The 27,131-nt window shown below is 53.8% G+C and overlaps 1 protein-coding gene across 11 annotated transcripts in view; it reads right to left on the reverse strand.

The window, feature by feature from the left end:
* Positions 1-4,479: 4,479 nt before the first annotated feature.
* Positions 4,480-27,131, reverse strand: part of NPHP4 (nephrocystin 4) — a 138,143-nt gene continuing 115,491 nt past the window's right edge. For 7 of the 11 annotated variants that reach the window (XM_043485062.1, XM_043485067.1, XM_043485066.1 and 4 more), the window contains 12 exons: positions 23,592-23,717; positions 18,888-19,099; positions 15,598-15,824; positions 15,271-15,457; positions 14,308-14,391; positions 9,151-9,307; positions 8,557-8,642; positions 7,928-8,013; positions 6,747-6,918; positions 5,978-6,157; positions 5,577-5,842; positions 4,480-5,030 (listed from right to left, as the gene is read on the reverse strand). In XM_043485062.1, coding sequence (XP_043340997.1) covers positions 4,955-5,030; positions 5,577-5,842; positions 5,978-6,157; positions 6,747-6,918; positions 7,928-8,013; positions 8,557-8,642; positions 9,151-9,307; positions 14,308-14,391; positions 15,271-15,457; positions 15,598-15,824; positions 18,888-19,099; positions 23,592-23,717 — 1,859 coding nt within the window. In that variant the 3' untranslated portion in view covers positions 4,480-4,954. The remainder of the gene's footprint in view (positions 5,031-5,576; positions 5,843-5,977; positions 6,158-6,746; positions 6,919-7,927; positions 8,014-8,556; positions 8,643-9,150; positions 9,308-14,307; positions 14,392-15,270; positions 15,458-15,597; positions 15,825-18,887; positions 19,100-23,591; positions 23,718-27,131) is intronic. The other 4 variants (XM_043485063.1, XM_043485059.1, XM_043485061.1 and 1 more) reach the window with 4 other exon arrangements.

A 27,131-nucleotide genomic window follows, 5' to 3' on the forward strand; every position in this document is an offset into this window, starting at 1 on the left:
CGGGGCCCTTGCCTGGTCTTGGTGACCTCAGCCCTTCCCCCTGGCTTCACCCCCAGCCAGACCCGGCGTCCCAGCTGAGCCTCAGGCCGACCTCCTGCACGCTCAACTTTTGGACTCAGGGAGGCTGTTCTGACTGTTCTTTTCCCTGCAATGTCCTTGGAGTCCCCATTTTAGTGACTTTGTCTCCTGGAAAAGAGCTCATCACTTTGGTGTGAGATTATTTCAAGGTTGAATTCTTGCAATGAAATTTATCTTTAGACCTTGATTCACAGATCAATTCAGGATGCTGACAACAGAGATGACAGACACGCGAGGCTGACGCTGCTTCTCTGAGCAGCCCCACTGCTGCAGGAAGCCACCTGCCAGGGGGTTGGGATGGGGGTGGTCTCCCTGTCAGTGAGTCACTCCTTAGATTTATATCGGGCCCTCCCTCCCAAGGACTAGAAATCCATGATTCACTGGTCACATGGATACTTAGGACCCCTGGGGCTGCCATCACAAATGGCCACCAACTTGGTGGCTTCATATAACATAAGTATATCTTCCCACAGCTCTGGGGGCAGAAGTCTAAACTCCAGGTGTGGACAGGCTGGTTCCTTCTGGCGGCTCTGAGGAAGAAGGGGTCCCCAGCTCCTGTCCTAGGTCCTGGTGACCCCAGGAATCCTTGGTGGTCCTGGGCCATGATCACTCTTATCTCTGCCTCCACCATCTCATGACCTTCTCTGTGTGTCCTTTTCTGTCTCCTATAAGGACACTCACTGGACTTAGGGACCACCCAAACCCAGTATGGGCTTCCCTGGTGGCTCAGACGGTAAAGAACCCACCTGCAATGTGGGAAACCTAGGTTTGACCCCTGGATCAGGAAGATCCTCTGGAGAAGGAAATGGCAATCCACTCCAGTATTCTTGCCTGGAGGATCCCATGGATAGAGGAGTCTGGCGGGCTATAGTCCATGGGGTCGCAAAGAATCAGACACGACTGAGTGACTACACACAGTTATCCAACATGACTCCATCTAAGTCCTTACTTTAAAGGCATCTGCAAAGACCCTGTTCCCAAATAAGGTCACCTTTTGAGGTTCTGGGTGGACATGAATTTTGTAGGGACACTATTCACCTCACTGCAGGTGGGGTGACTTCCTCACATCACTCTGTGACTTGCACTTGACTTTCAGGTCCTCCCTAACAGCTTCGGAGGGGCGAGGAGTGGTGTGGTGGCACAGTGATGCACAGTTGGCTGTCCCCAGATGGGCATCCCCCGACACAGCTGCGCCTTTGTCCCTGCACAGCTTCCCATGACAGCTTAGACCTGGCTCTGCTGTAGGATCACGGGAGCCACGAGAGACCATGTGTCATTGCCAGCAGACGTGTCCTGATGACAAGGTTTCTACTACATGTGGCATCCCACCCCCTCCACCAGCAGGAAGGGCCTCCAAATTCTCTCTGTCCCCCAGACTCAACGGCCGCATCCCACACGGGTCCAGGGAGACCCCACGATGCTTAGATCACACCAGACACCGGCCCACTTGAATGACTTCCTGAAGCCACTGGCTGTTTCCCTCCATCCCCTCCTCCCCTGCTTATTCTTTGTAAAGGTCTCAGCACACATCCCTGAAAATAAAACTAAAACTGCTGCAACCCAGATCATCAGGGGTCAGAGTTGCATGCACCCCAACCCTCTCCACCGGGAGGAAAAAAGGTTGATGAGGAAATAGAATGGTTGTTTTCCCCAACCTCGTCGAACCTGAGGCAACAATTTTAAAAGGCACCTTAATTTATTTCTAAAAAGAGACAAACATAGCATTAAATCATTATCAGATGTGAGCAAAGCAAAGCCGCTAATCTGGCTTTTATTTGACTCCATTTAGTTAAAAGTAGCTTTCTGCTGGGGTAGGAGGAGGACGGGCAGGAGAGAAGAAATAAAATACTACTACTAAAAAATGCCCTTGATGGAAATGATAAGGTTCCCTTTGAAAGATGGTGCGTCTCTCTGCGTGGAGAGAAGGCAGCAGCTCCCAGCCCTTCAGAGATCCGGGGAGGCGGCTGGGCCCGGCTTTCTTATGTAAATCACCCACCGCCACGCTGCCAGCAGTACCAGCTGGCCCTGGAACTGACTACTAGGAAGACAGAAGCCAGACGGAAACACTAGTCCACACCTCGGGCGTCGGTGCAGGACACCTGGAGTTCATAGAGGACGGAAGAAGGCCCGTCTTTTGCAACCCAGAGTGCACAGTGAATTGGACTCAGGGTTTGGGATCCAGCAGAAGAGCCCCAGGATGGCAGAGCACAGCCACGGCTTTTATTTGACATTGAAAATTTATCACAAAACAAATCTCGGTTCTTTGTGAGAAAAAGGAAAAAAAGAAAAAGAAAGAAAGAAACAGAAGGAGGAAATGCTCAGAATGGCATAAAGTTTTCTTTTTTAATTTTTTAAAATTTTGACTCTGCTGGGTCTTTGTTGCTGTGCTAGGGCTTTCTCTAGATTTGGCAAGCAGCGGCCACTCTCTTGTTGAGGAGCGTGGGCTCTAGAGGACACAAGCTCAGTGGTTGTGGTACACCGGCTTAGTCACCCTGAAGCATCTGGGATCTTCTTGGACCAGGGACTGAACCTGTGTCCCCTGCATTGGCAGACGAATTCTTAACCACTGGATCACTGGGGAAGTCCTGGCATAAATTCTTGACAAGCTCAAGCCCCACCTTGTGCCCAATCCTCACTCCCCGGAGGGGCTTCAAATCCTCACCTGTGCCCAAGAGAGGGCTCTGTGTGCCAGAGTGACCGAAGACCACAGTCCCCAGGGGAGGAGGTTTGGCATGGGAAGAAAGGCAGAGGAAATCCCCTCTGGTGTGTAGAGAACCTGCTTTTCAGACTTAAAAAAGCGTGGACCACCTTCCCACCCCAGCTGAGCCCAGCTTCACCGGCCCCAGCCCCTATGGAACCAAGGCCATGGTCACTGGAAGAAGGCGGGTCACTAATTCGGCCCCCAGTCCTGGTCCTGAGGCAAAGTGGCTGTCCTCCTCAGCCCAGTCACCTGTTATCAGCCAAGCATCAGCTCACCCCATAAGCCTGAGACCCTCCCGGCCCCCGCACCTCTGCCGGCTTCCTTCTCACCCACCCTCCTCTGAATCAACTTCTTTCTTTCTACCCTCTCCCTGCCCTTCTCCTGCTTTTCCTCTGACGGACTTTATCACCAACCAATCATCGATGCTGTAGCCTAGTGGTGTCTGAGCACCACCAGGAGGTCAGCTCCTGACCTGCGGCAGGGATGGGGGTTGTCTCAGGGCACCACAGTGTCCTGACTCCTGCACAAGCTGGCCGGGAGGAGTGCCCACAATCCAGGTCAGATGGATGAATGAATGAAGTAACGAGGGAGCGACGATAGACAAGCAGCAGCCCTGGCTGATGGCCTCTCTCCTGCCAAGGCCCCTTGCTGCTTCCTCGAGCGCTCAGCCTCCCCTGGCTCCTGCAAACCTGTAGCCCGAGAGCTCCCCGGGCACACCATGGAGGGGCGCCCCCCCCCACTTCCAGTCAGGGCAGGACTGCCACCAGTCCCGCCACACAACTTGCTGGGACAGTGGCCTGAGCTACACAAGGGCCTGTAGGGCTCCCTTTCCAGTCTCTGTTTTATAGACTAGACGTGAGGTAGGGAAGTAGCTGGGCCACCATTTTGCATGGACGGAACGAACTCCTGGAGGATCTGCCTCTAGGAAAAGAGCAGACCCTTGACTTTCCAGTTCTTAGAAGCATCTGGAAATGGGAGCAGATGGAAGTGAAGGATCCTATGCCCACCCCCACCCCCCCACGGTGCACCCCCTCCCCACTTCCTCCTCCTCCACCTCCTTGGCCTCCAGGACAGAAAGCAACTAAGCTCCAGACCACCTTCCTTCCTGAAACGCACTCCTCGCCAGGGCCTGGTCCCTGGAGACGAGGTCTGGGCCTGGACTGGCCTGTGTGGACAAGCCGAGATCCCGCCGTGCGTGCAGCGGGCATGCAAAATGCAGGGGCTGCCCTTGAAAAGACAGCTTGGAGAATCTAAACAACAGCCAGGGACGCCCTTTGGTGGGTTCTCACACTGTAAACTCAGCTCTTTTGGCCACACAAGCACTGGGATGGGGGTGGGCAGAATAATTCCACCGACTCCAGCTGACCTGATCCCTGGAAGACATGACTCAGTCATGTGGTCAAAAGGATGGAGTTAAGGATCTTGAGATAGGATGGTTGTCCCAGACTCTCCAGGTTAAGTCCAGGGTCATCAGAGGGCCTCATGGGGAGGCAGGGGGATGAGAAGCAGAGCAGAGGCAGAGATCAGCACTGCCCTCCCCTCAGGTCAGGGCCAAGCACACTCTCCCAGGGGCCACAAGCCACAGGCCACCTGACTGCCCTCAACCACGTCAGCCTCCAGGGAAACCAAGCTTATGCTGTGGACAGAAAACCTCTGACGAAGGTGAAAACAGCAGAAAACACAAAAACTGCCAAAAGAAAAAATGTGTAAAAGTTAAGTATTTTTGTAGTTTTTTTAAAAGATGTGAATAATACCAGTATACAAAAATATTACATACCAAACAATACAGTGTTTGTATAAAACTCAGTAAAAAAAGCATAATTTTATCATTTAAAAATAATTCATAAAATACATTTTGCTGAGAGCAAATCCTAACATCATAGACAGGGACGACTCCCGTGTGCCACAGAGAGAAAGCGGCCTGGGTTCACCCGGGCGCTCACATCTCCCACGGGACTGCTGTGCAGTCAGTACTGGCAGCAGCCTGACGGGACGGGACAGGACCACCATACACGGTCGGGGCGTGGGGACCCCCGATCCTTGGCCGAGTTCACGGAGCAGAGTCCTGGGACAGGAGCAGCTCCTGAGAACGGCGGGACAGCCCCGTCCTCTACTGGTAGATGACCTTCACACAAAAGGTCTCCTCGTTTTTGTCTTCGTGGTCGTTGATGTAAATCAGGATCTCCTCCTCCCCGGCTCTCTGACGGGACGCAAACCGCAGGCCGATGGTGTAGGTCTCACCTCCCCCGACCTGGAAAGAAATGTCGCCATACTCTTGCCCACCCCGCTGGCTCCACAGGCAAACACACACACACACACCATACTCGTGTTCCCCACCCCCCCCCCACCCGCCGGCTCCTCTCTCTTCCAGCAGCTTCCACATAGGCAAATTCACACACACACATACCCCAGGCTGGCAGGCTTCAGAAAACACAAGTACGTTCGGAACCGAACCTCCCATGTTACTGTCAAGCCCTCTCCCCCATAGCTGCTCTTCCCAAGTCCCTGGGAGACATGTCACTAAGCCCCCTCCCCTGATTGACAGACTGATCCACTCTGAGCCACTGCTCAGTTTCCCTAAAATAGCCACAGTGGATCAAGGCCTCACTTGCCAGACAATCTGGATGAAACTGCTATGAAACTGCCGAGGAGGTAGGGGCCTAGGTGTGGGGTCAGAGGCCCAGGCAGAGTTCAGCGGGGGTGCCCCTGGGGACTGCAGGCATCTCCCTGTTTCCCCCAGGACTTCCTGGAGCCCCTCCCCTGCCCCTGCAGGGTCCCGCCCCCGAGCAGCCCGCACCTGGAAGGCGTCCTCCTTGAACTGCAGCAAGTGGGGGTGATCGCTATGCAGGCGGTAGGCCCTCCGCAAGGGGTAGGGGTTGGTGTAGGTGATGCGCTTGTTGGCGCCCCTCCCGCCCCCCGCAGGCAGCTTGATCTCGAAGGCCTGCAGGGAGTGCAGGAGTTGGCCCCTGGCTGCTTCTCCGGCAGTTCCCAAGCCTGCCCTGCGTTCGGGGCCCTTAGACGCTGGATGGCTCCATAAATACAGCAGACAAGCCGCCCGAGGTCCTGGCCGAGGAGGCTCACAGTTCAGAAGCCAACACCCCCCAGACCCCCAGCCACTGGGCAGGCCAGGTCAGCGGACCAGGTGACAATCAGGGGACACCCCAGCCCAGCCGTGTGGCCCCGCACCCCACATCAGACCTTGGAGATGAGAGGCGGCCGGCAGGAGAGACACAGGAGCCATGAGGCCACCAGCTGGTGGGCGTCCACGTCGACCAGGTGGAGGTGCACGAAGCGGCTGCCCGGCCTGCGGGGCCTGACGCTCACATGTAAGTCCTGCACCCCGTGAGGGGGCAGCACGAACACACCTCTGGGGTCCGTCTTCCGGGGGACAGGGGAGAAGGGGGGCAGGAGGTAAGGGCTTCATCCGAGGGAGCCCAGTGGTTCGGGGCGACCACCTGTGCTGGGCGGGAAGCCCTCCAGTCTGTATGAAGTCAACCTTGCCACTGGCACCAGTACCAGCGGGGCACAGTCCATGTCCCCATCCTTGGGGTTGAGTCCCCTCCCCCACAGCAGGAACCCCTAAGTGCTGGAGCAGCCTCGGCAGAGAAGAGCTGAACCAGCCCAGCCTCGAGCGAAGCATCCGCATCATCCCATCATCGAGACGTACAACTGCGGCCACGCTGACTCCAGAGTCACAGTTAATTCTTCCCATGACATACAATATATACTCCCATAAATACGGTAATATATACTCCCAGCAATTCTACGAGTTGGCCCTTGGGGTCTGTAAATAAGTCAGTCATCCCACAAAGGCACATCTGGCAAAGGTGATGTGAACTAAGGCTCCATTGACTTTCAGGAACCCCCTGAGTCGAAGCGCCATTCCCATCCCCTCCCCAGGTGGGCAAGGATGGGAGGGCCCAGGGGACCTCCTCGAGACCCAACAGCCCCCACCCAAAGGCCATACCGTCAGCTCCTGGGGGTGTGAGCTGAAAGCCTGCACTCTCCTAACTGTCTGCGTCCCCCGGAGGACGAGAGCCAGGCGGGTCCTCTGGCCAGTGATACAGGAGACATCCACTCGCTGCAGCGAGTGCAGGTGGACCTGCCAGGTCTGGACAGGTGTTGCCAACCAGCGGTCTCTGTGGGCAGAAGCCATTCACGGTCAGTGAAGACAGTACACTGACTGTTGGAGAGGAGCCCCAGGAGGCTGAGAAGGCGGCCAAGAGGGCAGGTGGGGCCCAGATGCTGTCACCCCCACAGCCCCCTTCCCTCTGAGGCTGAGGCTCTCAGGCAGGGCTGTGGCCTCTGGTGGCCTTTACCCTGAACAGAGACCCCAAATGTGTGGCACCATGGGCTTCTGCACACTTGCACCTGGGTCAGCAGAATCCCAAACCAGACCTAGAGCAAACCCCATGGACAGCATGGCATGGACAAGGATGTGGGCTCAGAGGTCACATGGGCCTGAGCCTGGGCTCTGCACCAGCCGTCTGGGGCCAGGGACACTGACCCTTGGTGGTAAATGGGCCTCAGGGACACCTGCCCACAAGTCATCATGAGGACAACACTCTTTAGCCACCACATGGCACCTCCAAGCCAGGCACTGACCCTCGGCTGGGGTGGGCACTCAGTGCAAGGGACACCCCCCAACCTTCCCCATTCCCAGACAGGCTGCAGCAAACCCTCCAGCTTGCCTGTACTGGTTCCAAAGGCTCTCAAGGCCTGGGAGATACGACCCACAGGGAGAGGGAAAGGGACTGAGGTCATTTCCCTGGGTCCTCAGGCATCACAGGAAACGACACCACCTTCCACCTCCCTGGGGAGCGGGGTAGGCACAACCACAGCCTGCATCCCTCAGACACGGGAGGGGCCACGGGGACAAGGCTGTCTGGCCATTCTGGCACGTGCTGCAGCAAAAGTGGCCTCCTGCCTGGGTCTGAAGCGTCCCACCAGCTGGTAATGCCAGCTGAGCAGAAGCTCCTTGCAAGACCTCAGCCAGTCTCAGCTCACGTGGCCAAACGCCTGACGGCCTCCTCATCACAAGTGTAGAAGCTGCAGGGCTGGCTACTTCCAGGGCCACCAGCGGTCCCCAGCCTGCCTCCTCACCACCACCCCCCCAACCCTCCACACTACCAGGGCCCACACGCTCACACATAGATGATGACAAAGAAGTTCTTGACCTCCGGGCTAGGGCCACTGGCCACCTTCAGGAACACGTCACGGGGCTCCCCGGGGCCCTGTCGACAGGGGGGCGCATCACAGCAACACTGGGCTCCAACCCCAGCCCCCCAAGTCCCCAGGAAGCAAATGCAGGTGTGAACCAGGCCCCCTCCCCCAACACATTTTTAATTCTCTGTACTCGTCAGAATTCATTATTTTTGTCACTGCAAAAGAGAAAAATCCTTAACTTCTTGATTTCATATTGAGTTTAATAATTATATTCTGCAGGAGATTTTATCCCATTTCCTAACCAGTCATAACATAATTATGGCCATTATCCTTGCACAATGGCAATTAATAAGTGCCTTAATTACCACTCACTTTATTCTGTTTGCCTCACACATTTTTTTTTTTTAATTTAAATTCAGATAATCAGGGAACTGATCTGCTAGCAGGAAAAATGAAAACTCATTCATAAAACTCTCATGAGGATGTCAAAATAGCCCTTTAGCAGCTTAGAAACAAGCCACTTTGGTGAAAACCTAAAATGAAGAGGCTGCAGGACACCCGGGATGCAAACAGTAGGCAGGGCCTGGAGAGGGCAGGGCTACAGAACTTACCATATTCTGTGTCTCACAAATGATGTTCGGGTCACTACATCGAACATGGAGTGGGGGGTCCTCACTGGACGTCCCTACAGGGGCACCTGGAGGGGGGAATATGAAAGCAAATGTCTTTTCCCAAAAGCCAAGGCCCCCGTAGGTGCTTAACAAAACCCACGAGGGGACACAGCTGTCTGCGTGAACACCAGCACTTCTTTCCCACCCAAGAGAGTAACCAAAGGAAGCAGGGCGGGTACCATGGAGCCAGGAGCCAAATACAAAGGCTCAGTTCTATTCTGAAGGCACCAGGGAGAAGCGAATCAGCAGGTGAAGCCCCAGGCCCAACACGGAGGGCAGCACAGAGCCTGACACCCAAGGCTGGAGATCTTCCCAGGGCTGTGGATTTCAGGATGGAATCTGACGGCCACGGGCGCCCTGCCACTGAAGAGGATGTGAGAAGGTCACCGTGTCAAATGGTCAGGCAGGAGGCTACGCTGGGTCGTTTAAGAGCATCCCGAGTTGATGGAAGAAGAATACTTGTCACCCTCAGGGAGAAGCCTTTTCCACCTGCTGAACCTGCCACAGGCCGGCCGTGGGGAGAGTGGGACGTGCCTGGAAGCGTGTGCCAGGGCGGCAGGCGGATGGCCTTCTTCAGGAAGGTGAGCTCCGGGTGGTAGAAGCGGAAGACCTGGTCCACCACGTGGGGCTGCAGCTCCACAGTCAGGCAGAGCATGGCCAGGGGCTTGCCGCTGCCCGCGCGAAACAGGACCTGCCGGAGAGCGGGCAGCGCAGGGTCAGGACCCACACACGGAGTCTCAGGCAGCTGCGTGCATGGCACCTCTCTGGACAGACAGGGTGGGGGTCCCCGTAGGGTCTGCTCACCCCCAGGAGGTGGGAAGGGCAGGCAGAGTCAGACACACAGGGTCTGCAGTCGTGGGTCCCCACCCGAGGTGACCGGCCCAGCACAGGTTCTTACACACATGGACCACATACGGCTGCCGCTCCTGCCACTTCCTGGAGGGAAGGGAAGTGCTCAGAAGGCCAGTGAGAAAGGTCTGCAGCCCTGAATACCCCTCCGATACTCACACTGCCTGCATGTGCTGGGAAGTCATTCTAGAAGATCTAGACACTAACCCCACCAGGTCCTCATGGGCGAGAGCAGAGAACGTCCCCCAGATGGTAAAAAGAGGCTGTGCCTAAACCCAAATGGCTACAAATGCAAACTTTCTTTTTTTAAAAAAATGTTATTCACTAAAAAAAAATTTCTGTGTCCAAGAGAGGTTCTAACTGGGGAAGATGATGGAGCCAGTGTCTTTATTTCGGAACTCAGCCGGCCCAGCGAGCTCTCGGGAGGCAGGATGGAGAGCGGCACATCGTCAACCCCAAAGTTGGACAACCTTCCCACATCGGCGCAAAGCTCAGGCCTCCAGACAGACCTTCCACATGGAAACGTCATTCTCCCACTTTGTGGGTTTTATTCTGAAACCTTTTATATGTGTAACTGGACACATTATAACTGGACAGCTACCCATGAGGCCACTTGGGCTTGAAACTGCCCCCACTCTGGGCCCCCAGCACTCGGCCGCCCTCTCCAGGGAGCCCTTCCTGAACTCACGGTCACTATCCCTTGTCTGTCTTCACCGTTCCCTCTGGGTCTTTAAGTGACTCCGTGTTGGCGCCACCTTTTTGGAGGGTCACCTGAAAGCCACTGCCCCATGCAGCTGTCCCCAAGTCTGTTGCCATGCCTTGTGTGTGCCCACCTGGCTTCATGATCCACTGGGAAGGGCGGCCCACCACTGCACCCACATTCCTGGCAGCTGCGCCCTGACACTCCTGCTGAAATTTCACTGCTATGCTGGGACCTTTAGCTCTACAATGACCGACTGTTTATTTAGAGCAAGGATCTGTTCAGAGGGATCAGGAGCAAGGGCACCCCAGTCATAATGAGCACACCCAGCACCAGACCTTAGTTTCTAAACACCATTCTCCACTAACAGGGACCTTAGATAACTGGCTGATCCAGACACGGAGCAGAAAGTCTAAGATGACTCAGGATGGAACATCTCATGTGCCAGGCACTGAGGAAGAGATCCAACAATGGCAGGGACCTGTCAAAAGGACACAGGGGCCAGCTCAAAGCAGAAGCCCCTGGTGGATGAGCAGTAAACAGAGAAAGACAGTGACAAATGACAACCTGCTGAACGAAACAAGAATTCATGCTCCAAAATGGTGACAAATAAACTACAGGAATGAATGGAGGGAGGCAAAGCTCTGCCTCACTTAGAACGTAGAAGGGACGATCGAATCCGAAAGTCACCGACAGCCAACCAACCATCACGCAAGAATCATCAGTGAAGAATTATTTTAAAAAGAATGTCTATATGTGCAAAACTGAGTCACTTTGCTGTAGAGCAGAGATTGGCACAACACTGTAAGTCGACTATACTTCAATTAAAAAAAAGAATCATCAGTGGATATGAAAACTAGCAGCGGAAGTTGCATGAGGAGCAAGATATTGACATAGTCTGAGTATCTCCTGACAAAATACATAGTCTGAGTATCTCCTGACAAAACTCAGATATTGACATAGTCTGAGGAGCTCCTGACAAAACACTATAGTTCTAATTATCATCTATAAAATACTTGTGAATTAATTTTACATTGAAGGAGCCTGGCAGACACCATCTTAACCAAGTTAGAGAGTTAAATTAACATCACTGGAAATAGAACAAATCAACATTGTGTCCCTCCCGATCAGAGGCTCTGAGAACACAGCATACCATCTGTGCTCGTCCAGCCCTGGATGCACAGCCTGAACCCACTGACTCTCGAACACCAGACAAACCAGACTGAGGGGCAGGTGGAAAAATTGGCCTTTGTGCATCCAAAGTACTAAGGTTGTGGAAGACCAGGAAAACTGGGTGGGACCACCCGATGCACCATGGGACCCCGGGTGGGTGAGGGGTCCAGGGTTGGGATATTTGGTAAAATGCAATCCAGGTCTATGACGAAATTGTATCAGTGTCAATTTTCTGATTTTCCAAGGCTGAGCACTAAAGAACTGATGATTTTGAATTGTGGTGTGGAGAAGACTCTTGAGAGTTCCTTGGACAACAAGGAGATCAAACCAGTCAATCCAAAGGAAGTCAACCCCGAATATTCACTGGAAAGACTGATGCTGAAGCTAAAGCTCCAATATTTTGGCCACCTGATGCAAAAAGCCAACTCACTAGAAAAGGCCGTGACACTGGGAAAGACTGAAGGCAAAAGGAGAAGGGGGCAGCAGAGGACAAGATGATTAGACAGCATCATCCACTCAATGGCCATGAGTTTGCGCAAACTCCAGGAGATAGTGAAGGACAAGGGAGCCTGGCATGCTGCAGTCCATGGGGTCGGACATGACTGAGTGACTGAACAACAACTGTAGTTGTGGAGTACAGAGTCCTTATTTTCAGGACATACGAGTTCTAAGTTTCAAGGAGCAACCAGGCATTTTGCCCATAACTTATTCTCAAAGTGCTCAGAATATATATATATATGTGTGGATAAATATAGACACAAAATGATAAGGTGAAGGTAAAATGTCAACAACTAGGAATGTGAGTAAATAGTACATGGCGATTCTTCACACTATTCTTATAACTGTTCTCTAAGTTTGAGATTATTTCAAACTAAAAAAGAAGGCACAAAAATAAATAATTTTTTTTTTAAAAAGGCAAAGGAGCTAACTTGAAAAGGATGGCCATGGCCAGAGAGAGGACAGTTTAATGGCCACTGCCTGCTACACAGCAAATATAAAGCCACGAGTTCATAATGTGACTCCCCCAAAAGACTGACCATCTTTGAAGGTTCCTAGGGCACAACTCATTATTTTAAAAATTGATAAGTAAAGGGAAAGAATCCAACATTTACCCCAATCTTCTGGTGTAAGATATATTTCATGGTAACCAAACTGCTGACGGCGGAAGCTCTTATTTATAGAAGAATCACAAGCAGTAAGTATAGGAACAATGAGCAAAGTGGAATTTCACCATTTTCCACCCTGATGGAATAATGGGTGTGGACAGTGGGCCTTTAGTGGACACATTAGCCACCAGGAATAGCCAGCTGCCTCGGCCTCTGCACATGAGGCCACAGTCAGCCCAGTGAGGCTGGCCCATGGTGGCCGGCCCTCGCCCAGTGACTCCAGGGACAGAGTGCCGAGGACAGTGGGCCCCGGCTTCCACAGACCAACCACAAAAGGATGAGTGAGTACAGAATGAACATCAGGCCATCCTGAGGATCTGCTGCTAACTTGGGGGCAGTGATGATGGCACAAAGCCAGGTTAAAAAATTAGTTCTCATCAGTTTAGAGATACATATGGAAGTAATTATGAGTAAACTCGTAAGGTGTCTGGGATTTGTTTTAAAACTGCAAATTCACGTAAGGAAAAATTAGCCTCTCAGATTTCATTTATAGCCCTAACTAAGAAGTTGACACATTCCTTAGACAAAGGCAAAGCTGTTGGCTCCATGTTTAAATAAAATACAGCAAATTTTCCTCGGTCATGGGTCATGGGCACAGGACTGCCCCTCAACATGGAGAATCAGGGATGCAAGGCTGCCAGGTTCTCAGTCTTGGAAATCTGTTCTCGGGGCAGGGGGTGGGGCAAAAGTATTCTTGTTTTTACTTTCATTTACTTTCAAAAGGCAATTTTTTTTTTGGAAAGTCACTCAGTCATGTCCAACTCTTTGAGACCCCATGGACTATACAATCCATGGAATTCTCCAGGCCAGAATACTGGAGTGGGTAGCCTATCCCTTCTCTGGGGGATCTTCCCAAGCCAGGAATCAAACTGGGGTCTCCTGCATTGCAGGTGGATCCTTTACCAACTGAGCTATCAGGGAAGGCCCTTCAAAAGGGCCTGGAGAAATCCACGGACTCTACAGTCCATTGGGTTGCAAAGAGTCACACACAACTGAGTGACTTTCAAAAAGCATTAGTCTACCAAAAAAAGAAAACAAAAACAAATTTCTATAAAACAACAGTTTCCCAGGTAACTAATAAGGACCTATTGTATCGCACAGGGAACTCAATACTCTATAACGACCTATATGGGAAAAGAATCTCACAAGAGTGGATATATGTAGATGTCTAACTGATCACTTTGCTGTCCATCTGAAACTAACACAACACTGTAAATCAACTGTACTCCAATAAAATTTAAAAAGAACACGACAGTGTACCAGGCTCCCCTTAGGACATCCTATATCAGCAGGCGTGTGATTGAGAAGTGCACCCTGCAAAGCCACCCCCAGAGATGGCAACGGGTGAGTCCTACTTCCCAGAAGTAACACACAGACACACACACACCACCCTGATTCTACACAACACGGGATGCTCTGTCAGGGTCAGAAGGCCCGTCTGACCCTGAGTGTGGGGGCTATGTGGTGCTGGCTACAGCGGACACTGGGGGCGGGATGCTGGCTTCCCACTAAGCAAGTCTCCAGGGAGGTGTTTCCATGCTAGACCTCTGCCTGGAGCCCATACCAGCATCTGGCTGAAGCTGCCACTGCCCTGTTAGGACACGTAATGTCCACCTCCATGGGCCCTGCCTCACCCCCACCCTAGACCTCTCCCCTCCAGGAGGTGCAGAGAAGGGCACAGGGCCCTGAGAAACAAACCACAGAACCCATGACACCCTTCACCCTCCACTCAGAGGACCCCTGGCCGGCACTGCCAGACCTCAGACCATCCAGACGGGAGGCTTACTGTCCTCTGCCCCTTACCTTGGCGTGTTTGGTGGGCATCGTGCTGGACTTACGAGGTGACCCAGCATCCGTGTCCTTCTCTGATCTCAGCTCAGCAGAGGCCTGTGAGAAACCATGAGCCCCCGGGGTCATGAGACGGAGGCCCAGGGTGACAGGTACTTCTTCCCACCTGTAAGACAGTCTACCTGTAGGACTTTCTACCTGCAGGACCTTCTACCTGAAGGACTTTCTACCTGTAGGAACGGCTGCCACCCTGAGTCCATGGCCTCAGGGGCCCCTTTATTCTCCCAGTGACCCAACCCCTGGCAGCTGCTGTTATTAACCAACCTCCACACCCCAAAGAGGAAGCGGGGCATGCTGAGAGCTGTAAGGGGGATCAGAGCCCATAACCCAGCTCTGCTCAAAGCCAGAGCCCTGACACCTTCACTACAGTTCAGACAACCTCTTGCCCCAAAAGTGCATCCAAAAAGCCTGTATTGAAAACTGTGAGCCCCTCACGCTCATCTCAGTGGTGAGCACTGCCTTGCAGAGCCGACCTCACAGGGTCAGAATGGAACACGCCCACGGTATCTGCCCCATCACAGCATGCGCTCTGCTCACACCCCGACAAGAAACCACCAGATGTCTGCAGTTCATGTTGGGGAGCAAGCAGCAGTGACGAGAGAGTAGAAAACCCTAGAAAGTTTCAACCTGCCAGCTCCTCTGAGATTCAAGAAAGGCTCTTCTACGAAATTAGGAAAGAGGATGAAGAGGAGGCAGTCCAGCTTTCCTGAGCGCTGAGTGACCCGTCAGGGCTGCTGGATCACAGCACAGATGCTGGGCATGGGGTGGGTGGTGGGGGCACAGGTGAGACAGTGACAGCCAAGAGCTAACCGTCTCCCACCACACGGAACGAGGCCCCCACCTCCCACGTTACTTGGCAAGTGGGCTTTCCCAGGTGCCAGGCCAGCCCCTTGGCATGAGAAGACTGGCCTTCCTCACCTGTGCCGTAGCCTGTGGGCCCACAGAGAAAGTCTGGAACTTGAAGGGGATATGGGCAGTCTCCCGGGGTCGCAGGAAGAGTTGGGGGGCCAGGTTGCCCCGCAGGTGGAACATGTCCTCCTCCAGCGGCGTGTGCAAGTCAGCTATGTCCTTGAAGTACCGCCACTCCTGACCATCCAGGATGAGGCTAGAGGGAGGGAGGGGTGGGGTAAATGCCCCCACCCACTCAGACCCGGTGGCTGGGACCCTCGAGGACAAAACCAGCTCAGCTTTCGGTTGGAGCTGAGGGCAAAGGCTGGGGGCCTCACAGGGTGCCCGCAATCCCACCTGAGCTCGGGGTTGTCTATCTCGATGGTCACCGTGTGCTGCGCGTTGTGGGGGTTCCTCAGGGCAAACTCGAAGAACTCGGCAGCGCCCAGCGCGGCGTGGATGGTGTGCTGCGTGGTGATGGCCATGCTCAGCGCGCTGGCGATGCTCTCCGCCTTCGTGCGCTCACGGTAGGCGGCAATGACCTGCAGGTCTCGGGCGTGCTGGGCATGGAGGCTCTGCTGGGCCTGCAGATACAGGGACCGAGGGGGCCATGGTCCCGAGGCTCAACACAGCTCAGGGACTGTTTTCTGGCCACCTCCCCTTCTCCACCCCAAATGCCAGACTCCTTTGGCATCAATACCACCTCCTCCTTGGACTCGGGGTCGGGTGGGACTGGCTGCCTCAGACCCAGGATCTGGGGAGGTGCCATGTGCCGGGGAGGCCACGAGGGCCTCTAAACACAGAGGAGGCCTGGACAGCTGAATGCCTTCAGACTCTGACACAGAAGGTAAGGACCAAATTTGACTTCTGACTTAAATTAGTTTGGATATTGACTTCCCTGTGTCCAACACTCTGGCCTTTCCCCAGGAGGAGATTGACGCTGAGCCATGTGTCTCCCAGGGGCTTTGAAAAGAGGAGTGCAGTAGTGCTGACACTTGAGACCTCCCTACGTGGGCATTTTCTGACCAGAGCTTCTCTATGGAATGGAACCTCTGCCAAGCTGGGCTGGACACCACAGCCAGACCTAATTCAGGGTAAGAAACAAACAGAGCTGGGCTTTTCAACCTGGACTTGAGACAGAGGGCTGTTCCGGCCTGTCTCCAAGTGGAGGGGACACAGCCTATACTGCCCACCAGTTAGAAGCCCCAGGACGAGGGCTCTGGGGGACAGGCCCCGTGAAGATGGGCGCAGGGCTGGCCCATCTTCAGACTGACCGCCCAGGTGAGCACAGCGACGGCCACTCCCCGGTTCACTGTAGGCCAGGTGGGTAAAGCCACAGACAGAGACAGTGTGGCCCAGAGCATAAGGTGCCCACACTGTTCCAGGTCAGGGGGAAGGGCTGGCAAGAAGGATGGACCTGCCTGTGGGGTCTGGCACCACCTGCAGCTGCCTGGCACCCAGCTCAGTCTCATACACACATGAGCCAATCCTCCAGTATTAGCTTTATAACTGGTGAAGTGAAAAGTGAAAGTGTTAGTCACTCAGTCGTGTCCAAGTTTTTGCAACCCCATGGACTGTAGCTCACCAGGCTCCTCTGCCCGTGGAATTCTCCAGGCAAGAATACTGGAGTGGGTTGCCATTTCCTTCTCCAGGGGATCTTCCTGACCCAGGGATTGAACCTGGGTCTCCTACACTGTAGGCAGATTCTTTACCATCTGAGTCATTGGGTATGCCGAGAGCCATCAGTAAAACAGAGGCAATGTCTTGGTCTTTTTCTGCCATAGTTCTGTCTTATTTCTTAATTCAGAACCCACGCAGGCAAAGGTGATGACACGTATTGGATGCCTCTGACTCCCAGAGGCAGCAGTTGGTACTGTGGCCCCAAGACTGGTCCAGAGGTGGGCACGCCACCCACCAGCACATGGACACTCGTGAACCACATGCTGGAATTTCTGGAAAGTAAAGCCCTCTCTTCCGTGGCACTTGGCATAGTCTGACAACATGGAACATGGGACTAGTGCCACCAATTTGCTAGTGTGAGGGGCAATCCTGAGATGCCAGGGAGACGGGGCAGTGACCAATCGCAGTCACTAGGGCAGCCGCTGACCTGGGCATTGGACACAGGGTAAGCTGAGTGCCCCTCACATGGAAGCTGTGGCTGCCCCAGGGCCTGCCAGAGGTTCTGACTCTGCACTCCTGGCCCCAGGCCAACCACCTCCCCCCAGAAGCCGGAGACCCACAGCCTTGAGTCTGACCATCAGGGAAAGAAAGCTGCGCCCCTAGCTGTCTCCTGACTGTCCTCACATGACCCCCAGCTCCTGGGGTCCATGGAACCACATGATTCCATGCGCTACACATGAGCAGGGTCAGCCAGGACACCGTGCCTGCCGACTCTTCCCGAGGACCCACTGACTTCACAGAACTTCCATCTCTGCTTCAAAGATGAGAATCTTTCCAGAAAGCTCTGGAAGAGAGAGAGACTACCGTATATTTGATAAATCAGGTTACTTTCACCTCAAAATTCTCCAGGGCTATGAACCCAGGAAATCATCACAATTTAGCAGAAAATTTTCTTATATTTGGAAATCCAGTTACTTCCAAATTTACTGCTGTATTCAAAACAAGGGTTCTGAGCTGTTGATTTTCTCTATCAGAACATATCAAATAAGAGGAAACCAGCCAAATTAATCATAATAATGATGTTGCTAACAACAGCACTGGCAGTTGTCGGGCGGAGGACCTGCTGTGCGTGTGGCCAGCCACCCAGAGGCTGGGACCCCTGGCATCCCCGGGGTAGCAGCTGATCGGCCCTCAGAGGCTGCACAGGAGGCAGTGGCCTGGATGCCCTGTGACCCGGAAGGAGGCCTGCCCCCAGCCCAGCCCTGGGTCAGCCTCCCCTCAAGGCATCCTCACAGCCATAGCTCTGTTCCGCAGCAGCAGGACTCTGCCGCACTTGGCTCCCATGGCCCACCGGTTGTCTGGGCCCCATCCAGCCATGTCCCCTCTCACATCCCCTCCTGCTGTGCTCCACGCCCTTTCTCCCCACAACCAACTCAGGGTGGTTACTTGTCCACCTGTGGGCACCGGGTGAGGGCCAGGCATGGCAACTCTGCTTGTGTCCACCAGGCCACGGGCACAGGCCTGGCTGGAGAAGGCTGTCATCTGTTCAGACACCCATCTGCCTCGATGTAGAGGCCCCTAGGGCCCCTGTGGGCTCCTCATCCCATAAACTCATAAGGTACAACCATGTTCTCCTGTTTCTTAGCTGCAAAATACTATAGGGTCTTACTTAGATTTTTAGTCCAAAGTGGGAATTCTGATCATCACGGTTGTTCTGACACCTGTGATAAAAAGTCCTCATGACTTTGCTCCCCAAACCTGGGGAACCCTCAGAATCCCTCTCAGAGCTGTTTTAAAAGTTTAGGCTCCAAGGACCCCACCCCGCACCAGAAATTGATTAAAATGGAGCCCAGGAATTGGTTTTTATTCAAAGTACCGCCATAATTCTGGCTTGAAAACCTCCCCTGATGGCTTAGAAGTCGAATCTCTCATGTTCTATAATGAGGACGCAGAAGGGACAGGGTGGCTCCTGCAATGTTCCAGTGAACCCGCCCGCTCCTGCTGGGAGACCAGGGACCCAGACTCACCAGCACGCCCAGCCCACGGCGGCCCAGCTCTGATCCACACTCCCGCAGTCGCACGGCCCTCATGCGCTCCAGCTTGCGCCTGCGGACGGCATCCCCCTCTTGACCGACGCCCTGGGGCCCCCGGGCTCCCGGTCTCGGGGGTGTGAAGAGCAGGGCAGCCAGTCCGCTGTCCACGTCGGCCAGCTTCTGGGCTTGGACCACATTTTTCACTGCTGGAAGGTTCAAAGAGAGGGTCGGAGGTTAAAGGGCAGAGTTTACGCTGTCTAAGCAGCCAGGGCTCCATGCCTAGCAGAACACTTCGCCCAGCGAGGGAGCCCAGAAAGCACCCAGCTTCTTGTGAACCCTAGGGTGCTGACATGGGTGGAAATGGTGCATCCTGCCCTGGTCGGCATCCTTCCCTTCTCCAGCTTCTCACATAGAGGGGATTCGGTCTCGGTCCCGGGACACAAATGTATGAATCCCCCTAGGTGATCATCTAGGAAAAATCTCAGTGTTGCAGAAGCTCACGCCCTCAGGATGCCCCAGGGCCATGACCCTGCTCACCCCCAGTCCCTCCAGCAAGCACCCTCGACACCCAGCACCACTCTGAGCTCTCAGGCACACGGTCCCGGCAGGTCCTCAAGCTCACCTGGGTGGGGGTGTCACAAGCCCCGAGTTCAGATCAGGAACTGGGGGCTCTGAGGAGTCCTGTCCCTCAGCCTGAGGTCCCTGGACAGCATGGTGGGTGAAGACTGGCCCACCCTGCCTCGTACCCCAAGTCCTCTGCCCTGCACCTGCTTCCTCTGACTGGTGGAGTCTCCCGAGCCCTGTCTCCTCTGGGGGTTCTACTGGAACCCTGGACCCAAAGGGAAGTGGTGCAGCCGACAAACAGAAGCCGCAGCAGGCAGGCCAGGCCCCTGTAGGCAGGAGAGCTGCACTGCGTTCCTCCCGCCCGCGGTGCTCCCGGGACACGTGCACATGGCATGAGCCACATCACAAGCTGACACACAGACTCCTGGGCAATCGCTACACCAGGCACAGGCGAGCAGGTGAGCGGGAGCCCCCGACGGGGAACTGGGTACTTCCTCCAGGCACTCCCAGCATCACAGGATGTAACCTCTAGCCTGAACTCCGCCGGCCGGGCGCCCACTCCCCGTCCTCGTGTGTCTCCACCTCCTGTTGCAGCGCTCCACATCCTCCCTCAGTAGAGACGAGCACTATTTCCAGGTTCTGGGTGCCATGAGATGGTGCAGACGTCTCACACCGTCATCCCAAAAGAACACTTGTCCTGTGTCTGGGGTTTAACTCCACAGGGATAGGAGCTCCAATCTGGATCAGGCTCGAGCAGCCCGAGGCCCACAGTCCCACGAGGAGGAGGCAGGGTGGGAGATGAACAAGGATGGGGGTGATCGATCAGCTCGTGTGTTCAGACTGCATCACCCCGATAATCACTTTCCCGGTTCCAATGAAACCAGAAATGAAATTCAGCATGACCATGCGGGACCACATTGCTGAAGCCAGGAAGCACCTTGTAAAGCTCAGCACAACTTCCTGCTTTCAGAACCTTGCCAGGGGGTGGACACGGCTTCTGGGGGAGCACTCCTACCCTCTGGTTTTGATTAAAATAGGGATTGGAGGACCAGTGACCCTAGAGGCTCTCAATCCCTTCAACAAAACCTCACTATTGTAACTCCCCGCACTCCCCAGAGGAGCCCCTGACCTGCCAGGCCCCGAACCATTCGTTTTACAAAACCACTCCCACTTTTTTGGCTTTATACTATACTGTTCATGCAAAAAGGCAAAATGGTTGCCTAAGGAGGTCTTCCAAATAAGTGAGAAAAGAAGAGAAAAGAAAGGCAAAGGAGAAAAGGAAAGATACACGCATCTGAATGCAGATTTCCAAAGAATAGCAAGGAAAGATAAGAAAGACTTCCTCAGTGATTAATGCAAACAAATAGAGGAAAACAACAGAATGGGAAAAACTAGAGATCTCTTCAAGAAAATTAAAGGTACCAAGGGAACATTTCATGCAAAGATAGGCACAATAAGGGACAGAAATGGTATGGACTTAACAGAAGCAGAAGCTATCAAGAAGAGGTAGCAAGAATACACAGAAGAACTATACAAAAAAGATATTCATGACCCAGATAACCATGATGGTGTGATCACTTGCCTAGAGCCAGACATCCTGGAATGCAAAGTCAAGTGGGTCTTAGGGAGCATCACTACGAACAAAGCTAGTGGAGGTGATGGAATTCCAGTTGAACTACTTCATATCCTAAAAGATGATGTTGTGAAAGTGCTACACTCAATATGCCAGCAAATTTGGAAAACTCAGCAGTGGCCACAGGGCTGGAAAAGGTCAGTTTTCATCCCAATCCCAAAGAAAGGCAATGCCAAAGAATGTTCAAACTACCACACAATTACACTCATCTCACATGCTAGCAAAGTAATGCTCAAAATTTTCCAAGCCAGGCTTCAACAGTACGTGAACTGAGAACTTCCAGATGTTCAAGCTGGATTTCGAAAAGGCAGAGGAACCAGAGATCAAACTGCCAGTATCCGTTGGATCATCAAAAAAGCAAGAGAATTCTAGAAAAACATCTATTTCTGCTTTATTGACTACACCAAAGTCTTTGACTGTGTGGATCACAATAAACTGTGGAAAATTCTTCAAGAGATGGGAATATCAGACCACCTTACCTGCCTCCTGAGAAATCTGTATACAGGTCAAGAAGCAACAGCTAGGACCAGCCATGGAACAACAGGCTGGTTCCAAAGTGGGAAAGGAGTACGTCAGGGCGGTGTATTGTCACCCTGCTTATTTAACTTATACGCAGAGTACATCATGAGAAATGCCAGGCTGGATGAAGCACAAGCTGGAATAAAGTTTACCAGGAGAAATATCAATAACCTCAGATATGCAAATGACACCACCATCATGGCAGAAAGTGAAGAGGAACTGAAGAGCCTCTTGATGAAAGTGAAAGAGTGAAAAAGTTGGCTTAAAACTCAACATTCAAAAATCGAAGATCATGGCATCCGTTCCCATTACTTGATGGCAAATAGATGGGGAAACAATTAAAACAGTGAGAGACTTTATTTTCTTGGGCTTCAAAATCACCACAGCCATGAAGTTAAAAGACGCTTGCTCCTTGGAAGAAAAGCTATGACCAACATAGCATATTAAAAAGCAGAGACATTACTTGGCCAACAAAGGTCCATCTAGTCAAAGCTATGGTTTTTCCAGTAATCGTGTATGGATGTGAGAGTTGGGCCATAAAGAAGGCTGAGTGCCAAAGAATTGATGCTTTTGAACTGTGGTGTTGGAGAAGACTCTTGAGAGTCTCTTGGAATGTAAGGACATCAAACCAGTCAATCCTAAAGGAAATCAGTTCTGAACATTCACTGCAAGGACTGATGCTGAAGCCGAAGCTCCAATACCTTGGCCACCTGATGCGAAGAAGTGACTCATTGGAAAAGTCCCTGATGCTGGGCAAGATTGAAGGCAGGAGGAGAAGGGGATGACAGAGGATGAGATGGTTGGATGGCATCACCGACTCGATGGACATGAGTTTGAGCAAGCTCCAGGAGTTGGTGATGGACAGGGAGGCCTGGCATGCTGCAGTCCATGGGGTCACAAAGAGTCAGACATGACTGAGTGACTGAACTGCACTGAACTCCCACCAGTTACCTGGGATGGGGACTTCCTGCTCCATCAGCCAGCTCTCCATCCATCCTCTGGGTGACCAGAGGGACCAGCTGGGGGTAGAGAAGTACTGGCCCCAAAGCAGAGAATCCAGACTCTAGTCCAAGTTCACAACCCTTAACCACACCGCCGGCCAAGTCACCTGACCTCTCTGTGTCGGCTTCTCTGACATTAAAATGAGGTGCCTGACTCATGCAGCATGGACCCCCTGGAGCATCTGAATGTACCCAGGCACCTCTCCTGGGAAGAACGAGAAGGACCCACGAAGTTTGGGCTGAAGTTCCAGGAGACTGTGGGATCCTGGAGGCCTCCTTCTCCTGAGCTCCTCAGCTCTGACTTCCCACCTGGGGCACAGATTCAAGGCCAACAACATCAAGGGCCATCAACACAAGAAGTTCATGGTGGTTTTGAATTCACATGAGATGACCCACAACATTTGGGGGGGGGGGGCTCCTCTACGGGCACCCTCCACTTTTCATTCCAAGGACAGTATTTGACATTCAGGTCTGTGGGTCATTTGCCAGAAAATCTTCCTGGTTATGCAAGATTTTCACCAAGCCCAGGTCTTTATCACCCGAGTTTCCTAACTGGTTTATTCTTCTCTTTCTGACATGAGGAGTTTCAAACTAGTTTTAAAAATCAGTCTCTGTGTATCCTGACCTTTATGCATTTCCTCTTCCCTCACAAAGCAGCAGATGCCTAAAAACAAACGTCACTCATAGAACTGTGAACTCTGAAGAAGAACAGTGGCTTCCACCATCTGGAGAGGGCAGGGTGGAAGGGCATGGTGACTCAACATGGCCTGCAGGTCACTGAGCCAGATGCTAAGCCACCAGTCCACCCCCAGATCCAGGACAGCGGGCACCACACAGCCTCACATGTGTGTACCTGCACACGCATTCACACACGCACACACAGCCTCCCTTCCTTCACTCCATCCCCCCCACCCCCCCAGCCCATCACACCAAGCACAACCCTCCCCTCCCGCCCGCAGGTTCCTTGCCCTCTCCACTCACGTCTGGGGCCCCCGGGTGTCAGGAGGCTGCCTCCCGTGAAGCCGCCGACGCCATCATTCGAGATGACCCTTGACCTGGAAGGTGGCAGTGAACTGGGACTCCCCACTCTCTGTTCACACAAGTGACCTGTATGAAAACACCCCCCACACACACCACCCCGCACAGCACATTAATACCAGAAAAGAGTCTGACAACACACATACACCCCTGATAAGGAGATCTGGCTTCAAATACCCCCTGACCCACCATCATCCCCACATTCCACTCTTGGCCTGAATTTGTTTTGCAACAGAGATGGTGGGTGGCCAGCAGAGGCCTGCGTTCCCTCGAGCACCCTGCTCTCCAGGCCCACACCTCCTCTCCTTCCCCTGAGCAGCCATCTGCTTTCCGGAGAGGAGTTGGGGCTCAGGACCCTCAAGGCAGGTCTCCGGGAGCCCAGCTTGTGCTCTGGGATGGTCACAGACTCTGTCATCAGCCCTCGAGTGTCACGCTGCTGCAGGAAGGCCTTTGTACCCTTCTGCAAACATCTGTGCCCAAAAACTCCTGGCGGGGAGGAGTCTCCATGTGAGACCCCCCTGGGGAGAGAGGAGACCCCCACAGAGCCCCTGGGGGAAGGGTGAAGGAGCCTCAATAGGTGGCCCTTGGGTGAGAGAGAAGCCCCCATGCAGGGTCCCTGCGGGTGGAGGAGAGGAGACCATGCAGGGCCCAGGGGCTGTTTGCTGAAAGAGCCCTGGAGGGGACAAAGTCGCTTCAGGGGACAGGGTGTCCCAAGGGCCAGCCCCACTTCCCTCCAGCTGAACCAGGGCAGGCTTCACTACTGTCAGTGTCATCGGGTCCCAGGGATGACAAGTGTTTGCCGCAGACGTGCTTCGCCTGGGTGGACGGGCCCTGTCCTCGGGACCACCACCTCTCTGCGTGGACCTGACACCCCTCAGGGTGAGGCAGACAGAACTCAGCTGTCAGACCCAGAAACAACCACCAAACACAAGACACGCTATCATCTCTCTGATTCCAGCTGGGAGCTGAACACCGGCAGTCTGGGGTGTCCGACGGTCTTTCTGGGAGGAGATAGAAGGGGACCCCTCCCCCGGATGGGAGCCGGGGGAGGGGGTGACTCTCCTGCTCAGCTCAGCAGCCCCCTTCGGCCCCACCTCCGCAAGTCTACTTGCTGCCAGGAGGCTGCTGTTCACGGGCAAGCCCAGGGCCCAACCATCAGCACGCCCCTCTGCCTGCAGGTGTCAGCTCGTCCTCGCGGGGACGAAGGTGGGGCTTGTGTCTCCAGCAACCTGATGAGAACTCTCTCTGGGCTGTTCTCAGCCAAGGCTGGAAAGAGGGTAGCCATCCTTCCAAAGGAAGTCAAGGTCCCTGCACTGCTCCAGAGGGGGGCCGCCACCCCCAGACACCAAGGAACAGTAGCAGACCCTGGAACTGAAGTTGGAGATCCCAAACACATCGGTGCGATAGCAGACCATCCCCCACAAAAGATGAGTGAAGACAAAGGCCTGCTGTGGGCATGGGAAAGGCCAGATTCAGAAATGAAAAACCGAGGGACTTCCCTGGTGCTCCGAGCTTCCATGACAGAGGGCACAGTGTTCGATTCCTGGTTGGGAAACTAAGAACCTTCAGGCCATGCAGCAGGGCCAAAAATAAAAATGACAGACAGAAATCGTCTCTGGTCAATCAAGGAGCAATTCACTCGACAAGGTTTAAAGGCTGGTGACACAGCAGTGAGGGAGTCCTGCCCTCAGCGAGCTTTCGTTCTGATCCTCTTGAGCATTTTCTGGGAATCTCGGCTCCCCGAGGCCTTCCTGCCTCCCCTCCTGTGATGGGAGCTGCCTCCGTCACCTGCCCAGCCACCACACACTCAGATGCAGTCCTGGCAAACTGGAGGTTCCGCTTCTTCCACATCCTCCTGGGGAAACGGCCGCATGGGCGGGTGTGGAAGCCCATGGTCCAGAGCCCCTGTGGGCGGCGGCAGCCCCACAGAGCCTGCGGTCAGAACTGTTCTGTCGTTGCTCTGGGAACCAGCAGGAAGCCGCCCCACCGTCCACTCTCATCGCCCACAGCTGCCCCACGCCCTTTCCAGGGGTCTTCCATCTTCCCCTGCAAACTGAAGCCGCTAAGCATTGTTCTCATCTCCATGGTACCTATTTTTGACCTGACAGCAGCTATCGTCCTAGGATCGTGAACCTCCTCCCTGAGAAAGGAACCTGGTATCGACCCCTCCTCACTCAAGAGGAGCTCTCACATCTGAGGTTGGCTTCATCCCCTGACGTCCAAGATGACGGAATCCTGAGGCCAGACAAGTTCTCAGACTGGCCGGCGTAGCGATTACTTCCTGAGTCCTCCCACGGCTGTGCTGGGTCAAGGGCAAACATCACAAGGGAGAACCAGCAGTGTCCTTGAGGGCCCACTGCCGTGACTTTCTCCACCACCTTAATCCTGCAGCGAGTGGGTCCCTGGGTCGTGGGCAAGGAGGCCTATGGTCCACCCGGATCCAGTTGAAAGGAGGCAGGCGTGTTGTGAGCCTGATAATAGCTCCACTGAGACCCACAGAAACCCAGGGAACTGCAGCAAAGCCCAGATCTGCTCCACCAGCTCGCGGGGGCAGGTGACAGCATCCTTGGAGCTCCAGCTCCCAGGAGGACCGACTATCACCACAGCGTGCGACCCAACAGAACACATGGCCACCTCCCCCACACACAAGAGCTGTCCTGGGTTTCCTGACCACTTCCTCCCACTGTATTTGTATTTGGAGCATCGGTTTGTTTAGAAACATGCTATCGTGCTGGTGCTGTCACTTCAGTTGTGTCCAACTCTTTGCGACGCTATAGACGGCAACTCCCCAGGCTCCTCTGTCCATGGGACTCTCCAGGCAGGAATACTGGAGTAGGTGGCCATGTCTTTCTCCAGGGCATCCTCCCAACCCAGGGACTGGACCCATGTCTCTTACGTCTCCTGCACTGGCAGATGGGTTCTTTACGACTAGCGCCACCTGAGAAGCCCTTGTTTAGAAAGGGGATAGTAAACTTGAGAAACCGGGTTTACATTTGCACACCTGCTCGAGGACTGCCTGGAGTGAAGGTGCCGCATCTCATGGGGGTACAATTTGCAACCTGAAATTGCTGAGTTTTTCTTCCCCTTCCATGAGACGGAAAGCTACATCTGGGGACCAACACCTGGCTACAGAGCAGTGTGTGTTAGTCTCTCAGTCAAGTCTGACTCTTTGCAGCCCCATGGACTGTAGTCCACCAGGCTCGTCTGTCCATGGGATTTCCCAGGCAAGAATATTGAAGAGGGTAGCCACTTCCTTCTCTAGGGGATACGGAGCCAAGACAACCTCAAATCTGCAGGGCTCCCAAAGCAGCCGGGTAACCGCCCTCACTTCCATTGTGCTAACAGAGTGATCACACTGTTCGACTCCAAACCCAGGTCATCCATCAAAGTCCATAGCAACGGGTGCTCCCATAACCCCGAGAACATCAGTACTTGACTGTGGAGCCAGGGGTCAGGTCCCTCAGGAGGCCTGCAGATACAGTG

Source organism: Cervus canadensis, chromosome 13 (genome assembly GCF_019320065.1).
Source record: "Cervus canadensis isolate Bull #8, Minnesota chromosome 13, ASM1932006v1, whole genome shotgun sequence".
In the NCBI taxonomy this organism is placed as follows: Eukaryota; Metazoa; Chordata; class Mammalia; order Artiodactyla; family Cervidae; genus Cervus; species Cervus canadensis.